This window comes from Odocoileus virginianus, unplaced genomic scaffold, assembly GCF_023699985.2.
Source record: "Odocoileus virginianus isolate 20LAN1187 ecotype Illinois unplaced genomic scaffold, Ovbor_1.2 Unplaced_Contig_22, whole genome shotgun sequence".
Lineage (NCBI taxonomy): Eukaryota > Metazoa > Chordata > Mammalia > Artiodactyla > Cervidae > Odocoileus > Odocoileus virginianus.
In genome coordinates, this window is record NW_027224339.1 from 817,598 (window position 1) to 830,532 (window position 12,935).

At 50.4% G+C, this 12,935-nt stretch overlaps 1 protein-coding gene and 1 pseudogene across 1 annotated transcript in view; both read left to right on the forward strand.

Moving 5' to 3' along the window:
* Nucleotides 1–12,935, forward strand: part of CCDC22 (coiled-coil domain containing 22) — a 14,943-nt gene continuing 2,008 nt past the window's right edge. The window contains exons 1-12 of the mRNA XM_020876694.2: nucleotides 1–209; nucleotides 1,289–1,466; nucleotides 7,176–7,308; nucleotides 8,071–8,177; nucleotides 8,332–8,398; nucleotides 8,500–8,678; nucleotides 10,696–10,890; nucleotides 11,406–11,468; nucleotides 11,562–11,681; nucleotides 12,397–12,516; nucleotides 12,607–12,723; nucleotides 12,829–12,930. Of these exons, the coding sequence (XP_020732353.1) occupies nucleotides 160–209; nucleotides 1,289–1,466; nucleotides 7,176–7,308; nucleotides 8,071–8,177; nucleotides 8,332–8,398; nucleotides 8,500–8,678; nucleotides 10,696–10,890; nucleotides 11,406–11,468; nucleotides 11,562–11,681; nucleotides 12,397–12,516; nucleotides 12,607–12,723; nucleotides 12,829–12,930 (1,431 nt within the window). The 5' untranslated portion in view covers nucleotides 1–159. The remainder of the gene's footprint in view (nucleotides 210–1,288; nucleotides 1,467–7,175; nucleotides 7,309–8,070; nucleotides 8,178–8,331; nucleotides 8,399–8,499; nucleotides 8,679–10,695; nucleotides 10,891–11,405; nucleotides 11,469–11,561; nucleotides 11,682–12,396; nucleotides 12,517–12,606; nucleotides 12,724–12,828; nucleotides 12,931–12,935) is intronic.
* LOC110126846 (small ribosomal subunit protein uS2-like) lies at nucleotides 1,902–4,640 on the forward strand (annotated as a pseudogene).

Here is a 12,935-nt window from a genome sequence, read left to right on the forward strand (position 1 = left end):
CTTGCGTCGAACGCGCTCTTGGGACTACACTTCCCGACTCTCCTAGCGGAGCCCGTGACACTCCTTGGACCGCGAGCGGGGAGCGGGCTTTCCTCAGCTGCGCCTCTCTTCCTCGGACCCGGCCCTGGACCCAACCTCGGACTCCAAAACGGCTCCACCATGGAGGAGGCGGACCGAATCCTCATCCATTCCCTGCGCCAGGCCGGCACGTAAGGACACAGCCCCCGCCTACCTCGGAATGCCCACATCCGGGACTCCAAAACTCCGGACCCAGTCACCCGGGAACCTTAAAACCCCAGACCTTAACATCTAGGGATCCAACCTCAAGGACCCTAAGACCCTCCCTCCTCCATACACACACACGCACATGCACATGCACACACACACACACACACTCCCAAACCTTTGACCCCTACACTTGGTAAACCCCAAACTCCAGGACCTAGGCACCTCGAGACCTTAAAACCTTGCAGTCTCAAGGCCTGGGCTCCTGAAATCTGTGGATCTTGACATCAGTACCCTGGAACCCTGCTATCTGGAGATTCTAAAACACCTGTATCCTGAGAACCAGGGAACTTAAAACCCTGGGGTCCTGGCACTCAGGGACTCCAAAACCCTCTGGGACTGGATACTTGGGAAACTTCAAACCTCTTTTCCCAACACCCAAGGCTTTTAAAATCCCAGGACTTTAAAATCTGGTGCCCTTAATGCCTGGTGATCCCGACACACTGGTACTCCTGCATTCGAGAGTCCTACAAACCCAGGATGACAACATATAGGGAGCTTGACTTCCAGATTGCTTGAGACTAGGTGGTCTTGATATCCAGGGACTCTGACATTTGGAACTCCTGAAAATCCCAGCTTCCCAACTTCGAGTCTCAAAACCCTAGCAGTTCAATATCTAGGGGCCCCTGACATGCAGGGAACATGATATCTGGGGATGCAGAAACCAAGAGACCATTCCATCTGGGCTCTTAGGCCTTCCCAGACCCTAGGCATTTGGAACTTTTAGGCATAGGGAAAGTTGAGATTTTTTGAATTTGGATCCCTTCCATCCACCACTCTACACTGAGGTCTTAGGACTTGAGGACTACCTCCCACCACCACCACCATTTTTAGTTTTACAAGTGGAAGTCAGCCAGCAACACTGAGGACCTGTCTGAATTGTGTCCATCCTCAGCACCCCATCCCAGTATTAGGGCTTCCAAGGAGACTGCATGGCTCAGCCTCATTCCTGTTTCCTGACTGCTCTCACCCCCCTCATTGAGTCTGCCCCCTTCTTCTTCAGGGCAGTTCCTCCAGATGTGCAGACCCTGCGAGCCTTCACCACTGAGCTGGTGGTAGAAGCTGTGGTCCGCTGCCTGCGTGTGATCAACCCTGCTGTGGGCTCTGGCCTCAGCCCCCTGCTGCCTCTTGCCATGTCTGCCCGTTTCCGTTTGGCCATGAGCCTGGCTCAGGCCTGCATGGTGAGTGCCTTCCTCCCAATATACACAGCCTCTTCCTTCCTCCTTTACAGTCGCCAGACTCCTTTGAAACTCTTGACTTTCCTCTCTGCCACCTCCCCTTGTGACTTAGTGGTTAAGGCTGCTGGCTCTGTGGTCAAACTGCCTAAGTAACTGAGACCCTGGCTACAGCACTTGCTGTGTGTGACCCTAAACCTTGTAGCCCTCAGTTTCCTTCTCTGTGAAATTGGGATGGTAAAAGTAGGGTTGTTACGATCGTCAAATGAGTTGATCCAGTTTGCACCTGGGTGACTCCTGGCTTCCATATTTTGAGCTTAGCACCAGGAACTTTTCTAAACCCTGTAATATCCATTTACCAGTTCCTGAAACAACCCTGTTTGATTAAATGCTCAGGCTGAAATTAACCACCTGTTCTCTGATTGGCCCAGCCTGGATCCGATGGTCACCCCTATAGGGCATGTGATTGGCTACTCCTTCAGGATCACATGGAGTTGGGGGAGGGAGGGTCATCCAAAAGAAGATATGCTGGTTAATTTAAACAGTGTCTGCACTAAAACTTCACTCTGCCCTGTTAGCCAGATAGGCTTGATCTGGCTTCTTGCATTCCAACAGCCTGTGGCTATGTAATGAATGTCAGCATACCCAACATACCCAGTATTTGGTGGTAGAGGGCCCATGGTGTTAACTACAGTGAAATTTTCCACTTAGCCCCAAGGGACAGGGTGGTCAGGTTTCTTGAATCTGTGCCTTGCTTGTGCAGTTTCTGTCTCTTAGAAATAGGCCTCTACCCAGCTTTCGGCTGTCAGGTTCACCTAGCTCTCAGGTGTTCTTGGGTTCTTCTCTCTGGGGTTTTTGGTGGCCTTCGAGGCAAGCAGTCTGTCCTCTGGCCTGGGGGTGTCTTCTTGAGAATGGCACTTTATAAGAGGGAACGTGGGTCCTCTGTGTGTCTAGAAGGGGGCACAGTGGGACATGTTGAGGAGTGGCTGGGGCTTAGGCTTCCCCCAGTTTCCTCTTACCCGCTTCTCTCAGTGTTGTTTCCCACTGGATTTGATGGTGATCTACTTTTCCTCACACTAGCTTTAACGTGGGGAAGAGAGTGTGGCCTTTTCAGTGATGGAGAAGTTCACGTGATTGTCTGGCCCCAAAGTCTTGGTTTGGCCTGAGTGGCTAGAAAGTCTGCCGTGTGTCCAACTCTTTGTGACTGACTCTTTGTGACGCTGTGGACTGTAGCCCGCCAGGCTCCTCTGTCCATGGGATTTTCTGGGCAAGAATACTGGAGTGGGTTGCCGTTTCCTTCTTCAGGGGATGCAAGAGCAAGTAGAAAAAGTCTCTTAACTCGGCCGGGTGCTGCTTCTGTAGCCCACCTTGGCTCAGCACTGCCGCCTTCTGGTGTCTGCCTCGTCATGTGCCCTACTGCTGACACCGCTTTCTGCGACTCAGCCACCTCCATATTTTGGTGGCTGTCATTTCACACACCCTACTCCTGGAATGAGTTTCTGTATCAGTCACAACTCTTTGATTGCAGGTGTCGGGAAAAACCCAAAGTACAGTAGCTTAAAAGACAGTGGTTTTCACACTTTTTGACTGCGACCCTCTGAAATAACTATGTCCTACATTGTGACCAAATACACATATATCTGTATAATAATGATGTTATATAATATATAATATCGTGATGTTTTCTGAGTGTTTCTCTGTGCCGGCTGTTGTGGTAACTTGGCATTAAGCCATTGAATTCTTGAGACAGCTTTCTGAAGTAGGCACTGTTGGTATCCTTTTGCTCAGGTGAGGATAGTAAAGCTCAGAGAGGTTAAGTGATTTGCCTGTGGTCACACAGTTGGTAAGAAGCAAAGCTTAGATTTGAATCCAGAAAGTCTGCTTTGAGAATCCATGCAGCTCCAGACCAGAACCTTGATGGGCCTTTTAACCACTTAAGTGAAAATGAAAGTGTTTGACTCTTTGTGACCCCATGGGCTGTAGGCTGCCAGGCTCCTCTGTCCATGGGATTCTCCAGGCAATAATATTGGAGTGAGTTGTCATTCCCTCCTCCAGGGGATCCTAATCCAGGGATCAAACCCAGGTCTCCAACATTGCAGGTAGATTATTTACCATCTGCGGCACCAGGGAAGCCTTTTTTTTAAAATCCCTTAAAGCATCCACATAGGGACAGTACTGTCAGCCCCATTTTACAGCTAGAAACTGAACTGGGTGGTTCAATAACGAGTCCAAAGCTTTATAGCGAGTCAAGTAGCACAGGCTAGATTTCAGCTGCAACCTTTTTGACTCCAAAGCCCATAGTCTCTTTTAAAACCATTATTTACTGTTTTATGGAGGTCATTTTTATCAGAGTTCAGTCCAGACACAGAAATCCTAGCAGTAATTTGAATAGGGAAAATTTAATATGAAGAACTGTTGCCTTTCGACACTATCTAGACAGGGGTCCATACGGCGTTGTTCTGGATTCCCATCGTAACTTAAAGGGGAACTTTCACAGTGTCCGGAGCCCTTGATACCCTACAGATGAAGGAGGAGGATGTCCTTGAATTCCTTGCAGCAGGAACCCACTTAAGTGGCACCACCTTGACTTCCAGATGGAACAGTACATCTACAGAAGGAAAAGTGATGGCATCTACATCATAAATCTGAAGAGAACCTGGGAGAAGCTTCTGTTGGCAGCACGGGCCATTGTTGCCATTGAAAACCCAGCTGATGTCAGTGTCATATCCTCCAGGAATACTGGCCAGTGAGCTGGGCTAAAATTTGCTGCTGCCCCTGGAGCCACTCCTGTTGCTGGCCACTTCACTCCTGGAACCTTTACTAACCAGATCGAGGCAGCCTTCCAGGAGCCAAGACTCCTGGTGGTTACTGATTCCAGGGCTGACCACAGGCCTCTCACAGAAGCCTCTTACGTTAACCTGCCTACTGTTGCTCTAACACAGACTCTTCTCAGTAGGATGTGGACAGTGCTATCCCGTGCAACAACAGGGAGCTCACTCAGTGGGTCAGATGTGGTGGATGCTCGGTTCCTATGTGGCACGATCTTGCATGAATACCCATGAGAGGTGTAGCCTGATCTCTACTTCTACAGAGATCTTGAAGAGATTGAAAAGGAAGAGCAGGTGGCAACTGAGATACTGTGACCAAGGAGGAGTTTCAGGGTGAATGGACCACTCCAGCTCTGGAATTGACTGCAACTCAGCCTGAGGTGGTGGACTGGTCTGAAGGTGCTCATGTGCCTTCTGTTATTATTCAGCAGCCTGCCACTGAAGACTTATCTGCAGCTCCCACTGCCCAGCCCACTGAATGGGGAGGGACAACTACCGAGGGGTCTTAAGCTGTTCTTCTGCAAACTCTTAAAATGGAAATTTAGTTGAGAGAAAATAAACAGTTTCTTAAAAAAGAAGAATTGTTAACTAGGTGAAAGATGGTTGATTACTGAAAGAGTAGAAGAAATCTCCAAGGTGTGACAGAAGTGACGTGATACCTTGAGAAGTCTCATGTGCACTCCAAACCATTCACCTGGTTACCCTTACCTGGCTGCTGAGAGGGGGATTACTTTGATTAGTTTCTTGTGTATCTTTCCAGCTTTTCAGAAAAAAAATGAAGATATAAGTAAATATAAATATATGTTCTTATTTCCCCCCTTTCTTACATAAAAGAGAACATATACCTAAATTCTTACCCTTTCTCCCCCCTTGCAGCATATCCTGGAATTCATTTCATATCAGACAATAGAGCTCTTCCTTATTTTTTTTTCCTTTTTGCAGCTGCAGAGTAGTTCATTGTATGTATACACTGTAGTTTATTCAACTACTGTCCTATGCTTGAACATTTAGGGAGTTTCCAACATTTTGCAAGTAATGCTGTAATGAATAATCTTGCACATCTATATTCTTGAATTGTTGGAGGCATATCTTCATGGTAAACTCCTATAAGTAGGATTGCTAGGTTAAAGAGTAAATGCAAGTGTTATTTTGTTAGATTTTACCAAATCGCCTTCATTGGGATTGTTTAATTTCTGTATTCCTGAAAGCAGTGTATGAGAGAGTATCTGTTTCCCCACAGCGTCTCGCACTGAGTAAGTGTAGTGTCAGAGTTCTGCCTGTTCAATAGGTGAGGAATAGTGTCTCCGTATAGTTTTCCTGCTAGTTTTGCACTTTGAAAAACTTTTGAATTTAAGAAAAAATGAAAATAGAAACATAACATCTTTCTCCTAGCTTTCTATACTGTTAACATTTTACTTCATTTTTTTCTGAGTACACACACACATTTCTTTTCTAAATCATTTGAAAGCAGCAGACATTGTGATACTTCATACCTAAAACTTTCAGTGTACCTCTCCTAAGTATTGATAAAAGGACAATCACCAGTATAACCGTAGTACCATGATCACACCCATGAAATTGAATATCGGTAGAATAATAGTATCTAATATTTAGTACAAGGTCAGATTTCCTCAGTAGTTACAAAGATATCCTTTACAGCTGTTTTTTTTTTTGTTTTTGTTTCCAATTACAGAATCCAATCAAGGATCATACATTTTATTTCACTGTTATATCTCTAATCTTCTATATCCAACAGCAGTCCTTAGTATTCTTTTTTTTTTTTTTTTTTTTTTGCGATGATCCATGTCTTTGAAGCGAGGAGGCTGGTCGTTCCGTGGAATACCCACAGTCTGATCTGATTGTTTGTTCATGACTAGATTCAGGTCTGGGGCAGTAACTCTGTACCAGTGATGATCTCTCTACCCAAGTGGAACTTAAGGAGAACATAATGTCAGGTTGTCCCAGATCAGTGATACTCACGTTGGGGCTCAGTGTGCTTTCAGTTCAGGTCTCCCTTGTAAGTGAGGTTGGACATGTTTGCGTATGTTTATGGACCATTTTTTCATTCTTTTTCTGGGAATTGTCTATCCCTATCTTTTGCCTCCTTTACTGTTGCACTGCTAGTCTTTCGGCTTGTGTGGTTTTAGGCACTCTTTATATACTAGGTGGACTTCCCAGGTGGCGCTAGTTGTAAAGAACCTAGCACCAGTGGTAAAGCCAGTGCAGAAGACAAGAGTCTCGGGTTTGATCCCTGGGTTGGGAAGATCCCCTGGAGAAAGAAATGGTAACCCACTCCAGTATTCTTGCCTGGAGAATCTCATGGACAGAGGAGCCTGGTGGGCTACAGTCCATAAGGTCACAAAGAGTCGGACACAACTGAAGTGACTTAGCATGTATGCTATATACTGGGTAGGTTCACTCTTTGCCTTTGATATGTTGTTGTATGGGAGAAACCAACACGATATGGTAAAGCAGTTATCCTTCAATTAAACATAAATAAATTTTTTAAAAAAGAATGCAGACAACAGGCTGGATATGTGACAGCCAGTTGCAACATCTTAAATTAAAAAAATATATATCAACTCCAAATACTATTTTTCCCATCTTGTTATTATGCTTTTGACTTTGCTCATTTTATTTTTTCTTTAAAATTTTTTTGTGTATTCAGAAACACTCATCTTCTCTTTTATGGCCTCTGAATTTTGATCATATTTAGCAAGGCCAGAGCTTTAACTTTAAAGTTATGGAGACCGTGGGGAGCCAAGGGAAAGTTCAGAGGGTGGTGGCTGGTGAGAGCATGGTAGCCTTTGCGGTCTCTGGCCTAGGCTTTCAGGTCAGGACGATCCTGCCTGCCAGGCTCACAGGTGCCACCCTTTCCAACCTCTAGGACCTGGGCTACCCCTTGGAGCTTGGCTATCAGAACTTCCTCTACCCCAGTGAGCCTGACCTCCGAGACCTGCTTCTGTTCTTGGCTGAGCGTCTGCCCACTGATGCCTCTGAGGATGCAGACCAGTCTGCTGGTATGGGGCACCTGGGCTGTGGTGGGAGTGAGGAAGAGGTTGTTGTGGGGCTTGAGAGAAGAGGAAGGGGTGAAAAGTTTGACTGGTGGGGGTGGAGTATGTGTCTTAGGGAGAGCTAAGTGGGAGGACTGGGTTGGGGAGGCGGGTACAGGTCAGGGGGAGGGAACTGGGGCTTGGGCTGACCCAGGTGGGGAGTTGGTGCTAGAAGGGTCCTGTGGCCTTACCTCCTGCCTTGCCTGCCCCAACTCTAACCACACTGGCCTCAGTGATGCTCCTCAGACACATCAGGCCACTCCAGCCTTAGGGCCTTTGCATCTGCTGGCTTACTCTCCCAGCTACCCTCATGGTTCACTCCCTTACCCCTTGGAGTTTCCTGTTCATGTGTCACCTCAGGGAGGCCTTCCCTGGATTGCCTTGTTCAAAATGATATCTTCCTCTCCCTGGTCCTTAGCCTCTTTTCCTGACAACCACCTGCCAGTTTTCTGCATTGTACTTATGACCTTGGCCATGCTTACCTCTATCAGCCTGCCGCCCTAGGAGGGCAGGAGGATATTTATCAGTTTGTTCACTGAGGTAGCCTAAGGGTCTAGAATGGGACTGGTACAGAGTAGGCGCTTAATAAGTGTTCCTTGAATTACTGTGGAAATGATAGCTACATAGATATGTATCTCTGCGAGGGGGTCAGACTGCTTTCCCAGAGTATGTGCATTTTTGGAGTTGTGGCTTTGTCACCTGATTGACACTCCCTCCCCTCTCCCCTAGGTGAATCTGCTATACTCCTCCGGGCCATCGGGAGCCGAATCCGGGACCACCTGGCCCTGCCCTGGGTCCCACCCCTCCTTCGCACTCCTAAACTACAGTACCTCCAGGTGGGACCCCTCAACTCATGTTAATATCGCTTGTCACTGCTCTGCCTGCCTTGTCCCCAATTGGTTGCTCAGGTTTTCGACCCCTTCCCTCTGCCCCCCCCCCCCACCAAACATGATTCACCCTAGAGGCTCTCTGATTCTGCTCTCCCACCAGGGCTCAGCCCACCAGAAGCCTTTCCACGCCAGCAGGCTGGTCATGCCTGAGTTGAACTCCAGAGGAGGTGAGCAGGAGGGCTGTGGAGAGGGGCTGAAGGGAGGGGCAGAGGTGGGCCTGCTCGTGTGGTGAGGCTGGAGGGCTGGCTGACTCTGTTGCTGCCTCTAGAGTCCCGGGAATTCCAGGCAAGTCCCCTGCTGCTACCAGCCCCCGCCCAGGTGCCCCAGCCGGCTGCCAGGGCGGCCTCACTCCTCGAACACCACGCCATCCAGCTTTGCCAGCACACAGGCCGGGAATGTGCTGGGGACGAGGACTGGGGCCACCGGACATCCCGCCTCCCCGCCCAGGTACTGCTTGGTGCTTGGCCCCCGCTGATGAGGCCGCTCCTCCCCGCAGCTCCCATTTCATCTCCCTTTAGTCCTCGGCCCCTCTCCTTTCCCCACTTTGTCCTTTTCTTCCATTGTTTCCTCTGTGTGCAACTACCTGGTTCCCCGCCTGAAAGAACGCTGGAGCCAGAGAGTCAGTCCTCACTCAAGTCAGTGTGGCCCCTCGGGGCTTCGGTGTCCTGCTCTGAGACACGGGTGGTAATGCTAATGCTGCTCTCCTCCGAGGGCGATGTTCCACTGAAGGTCGTGTACGGGCGGCCAGAGCCATCAGGATCTCCTCCCTTTCTCCCTGCTTCTGTTACCTCCTTCCTGCCCCCAGTTCGCTTCCTCTTTCTCTCTGTCGTCATCGCCGATTACAGCCTCCAGATCCCTGACCATCTCTTCCCACCACTGGCTTTCTTGTCCTGTGGTTTTGCTGCCCTCTTTCTCTCTCCCCACCGCTGTCTCATTTCTGTATTGTCTCCCCACTTCTGACTACCTCTATATCTGTCCCTGTATCCCATCTGTCCACCTCTGTCTGTCTCCATCCCCTCCCCACTTTGTCTACCTCTGTAACTGTCCCCTTCTGCCTCCCCCACTGCCATTTGTTCTGTCTTTATCTTTTTCTCTCATTTTAAAACTTGCAGGCACTTCAAACACAGAAGTAGAGATAATAGTTTCATGAGCCCTATGGCCCTGTCATCAACATTCAATTAAAGCATTTTGTGGGACTTCCCTAGCAGCCCAGTGGTTAGGACTCCATGCTTTCACTGCCAGGCCCGGGTTCAATCCCTGGTCAGGGAATTAAGATCCTGCAAGCTGTGTGATGCAGCCAAAAAAAGAAAAAAAAAAGATCCAAGCATTTTTCCAATCTTTCCTCATCTCTTCTTTATTTTTTGTGTGTATTATTTTAAAGCAAATCCCAGATATCATGTAATTAAAAAAATTAATTTATTTATTTTAATTGGATGCTAATTACTTTACAATATTGTAGTGGTTTTTGCCATACATTGACATGAGTCAGCCACAGGTGTACATGTGTCCCAGAGCTTGTGCTCTGGGACAGCCCAGAGGGATGGGGTGGGGAGGGAGGTGGGAGGGGGGTTCAGGATGGGGGGACACATCATGTCATTTTAACTCAAATACTTCAGCAGACATCTTGTAATTCAAAAGGGCATTCACTTTTTTAAAATAAATTTTAAAAATTTATTTATTTTTGGCTGTGCTGGGTCCTGTTGCTGCATGGACTTTTCTCTAGTTGTGGTAAGCAAGGGCTACTTTATAGTTGTGGTACACAGGCTTCTTATTGAGGTGGCTTCTCTTATTGCAGAGAATAGGCTCTAGGCGTGCGGTCTTCAGTAGTTGTGGCTCATGGGCTCTAGAACACAGGCTCAGCAGTTGTGGCACACAGGCTTAGTTGCTCCATAGCATGTGGGATCTTCCTGGATCAGGGATCAAACCCATGTCTCCTGCATCGGCAGGCGGATTCTTTACCACTGAGCCACCAGAGAAGCCCCAGGGTATTCACTTTTTAATGAAACCAGCAGGCCATCTTCACAGTTAAGAAAATGAACAGTGACCTCTTAATACTATCCAACACTGAGTTCATAATCAGATTTCTCTAGTTGTCTCAAAACTTCCTCTGTTCTCATATCTCTCGGCTCCACTCTGCCTCCGCCCCATTCTTTTCCCAGATCATCTGACTCAGTCTCCACTCTGTCCCCACATGTCCTTTCAATATTGGTCTCTAATTTGGGGGCTGCAGACTTCTCTCCCTTCCCACAGCCTCCTCCAGTGTGGAGAGCGAGTGGGTGGGAAAAAATGGGGCTGTCCTCAGGGAGCTCCCAGGCTGGTGGGCCCAGACAGTGGGGCTGGGTCCTCTTGTTGGAGAGGCTGGAGGGTGGGTGAGACTTGGGAGTGGCCCCTCGTCAGGCAGCTCCCTGGTGGAGGCAGGGCCTCGGGTACCCAGCAGACCTCCACCCCCTCCCACTGTTTCCAGGAGGACACACGGACTCAGCGGCAGCGGCTACAGAAGCACCTGGCTGAGCACCTGCGCCAGACCTGGGGCCGGCCAGGGCCCCCCCAACAAGCCCGAGACCTGGGAGAACTGCTGCAGGCCTGGGGTGCTGGAGCCAGGCCTGGTGCTCCCAAAGGCTCCCGCTTTACACATTCCAAGAAGTTCACCTTCCATCTGGTAGGTGGGGCTAGGGCATGCTGATGGCACCAAGGTTGCTGTAGGTAGACATACCACACTCTCTCCACACAAGGGGCCCCTGTTCCCACCAGACCTGCCTGCTCCCCACTGGGGTGGGTACCCAGAGGGGTCCCCTGGCTTCTTGGGAACTTCTGTGGAGAAAGGGTCTGGGGGTGGGAGCTATGTAAATGTGTAGGACTGCTCTTTGTGCAAAGCTCAGCTTTCTCTGGAGAGTTTCTTCTGGACATCTCTTCTTGGATGGTCACCCAGAGGGGCCCTCACCCCTCTCATGGGCAGGTGGGTAGGAGCTGTGTCAGGGTCAGGGAGGTTTTTTCTAAGCAAACACTCCAGTCTAAGGTCACGGAGAGTGCCTTGATCCTCACACGTATTCCGACAGCTGTCAGTGCACTGTACATGAGTACTGTGCTGGGAGGGTGCTGACGGAGGGTATTGAGGTTGGCTGTGAGGGCCTGGGCCTTCCCCGACAGCCAGGATGCTCCTTCCTCCCTCCCCAGGAGCCTGAGGCTCAGGCAGCTCAGGTGTCAGATGTGCCAGCCACCTCCCAGCGGCCTGAACAGGTGAGCAGAGCAATGGTGGGTGGGGCAGTGTCCTGCGCCCTGGGCTGTCTACTGAGCCTGACACCCCCACCCCGCCTGGCCTGTGTCTACCAGGACACATGGGCAGCCCAGGAGCAGGAGCTGGAGTCTCTTCGGGAGCAGCTGGAGGGGGTGAACCACAACATTGAAGAGGTTGAAGCTAACATGAAGACGCTGGGAATCAACCTTGTGCAGGTGAGGGTGGGGGAAGGGGCTGCCCACTGAGGTCAGGCCTGGGGGCTTAGAGGGACTTGTGGGGGCTGAGGGTACTCTGTAGAGGTCTGCAGATGTCAGAAAGGTTCATGGAAGCCACTGGGGACCTGTGGGACTCTTGAGGGTTCAGGAGAATCGGGGGAAGTGAGAGGGGGGTGTGGGACCTATAGGGGTTAGAGGTGCCTTGCTGTCTGTGAGAGTCGGGAGGGGTGTGACTGTCCACGGGCAACTGGAGGGGCCTGTGGGCCTCCTCAGGGTTTCCAGGGGAGTCAGTGTTGAGGTCAAGGAGTCAGTGGGGTCTGCTGTGGGTGCCTGTCTCTGCTTATATGTCTGTCGCTATTGGGAGGGGTCTGAGGGGCCTATAGGGGTTGCGTACATGCTAAGTCACTTCAGTTCTATCTGACTCTTTATAACCCCTTGGACTGTAGCTCCTCTGTCCATGGGATTCTCAGGCAAGAATACTGGAATGGGTTGCCATGCCCTCCTCCAGAGGATCTTCCTGACCCAGGGATCAAACCCCCATCTCTTGCATCTCCTGCATTAGCAGGCAGGTTCTTTACCACTAGTGCCACCTGGAAAGCCATAAGGGCTAGAGGGATGTATTGTCATCTGTGGGGGTTGGGCTAGGCCAGGGCTTTCCAGGCTCAGCAGGCTGGGCTCCCCTACTGACTGGGATTAAGGGTTTCTGGGGTGCCAGGTGGAGACCGAATGTCGGCAGAGTGAGCTCAGCATCATGGAGCGTGAGCAAGCCCTGCGTCTGAAGAGCCAGGCAGTGGAGCTGCTGCCCGATGGGGCTGCCAACCTCGCCAAGCTGCAGGTGGGGCTGGTGCTGAGGCTGGGCTGGGAGGGTTGGAGTTGAGTGGGCCCAGCCTGTGTGATCTACAGCCCCCCTCCCACCACCCTCCAGCTCGTGGTAGAGAGCAGTGCCCAGCGGGTCATCCACTTGGCGGGTCAGTGGGAAAAGCACCGGGTCCCACTCCTCGCTGAGTACCGCCACCTCCGAAAGCTCCAGGACTGCAGAGAGGTAGGTGGTGGGGTCCCAGACCATGGGTGGGGTAGGTTCAGTCCCTCCCTAGGGGTCTCGTCCTGTGCTCTGCCTCACTACCCTCTCTCCTTGGGACCCTGGCAGCTGGAATCTTCTCGGCGGCTGGCAGAGATCCAGGAGCTGCACCAGAGCGTTCGGGCAGCTGCTGAAGAAGCCCGCCGGAAGGAGGAGGTCTACAAGCAGCTGGTAAG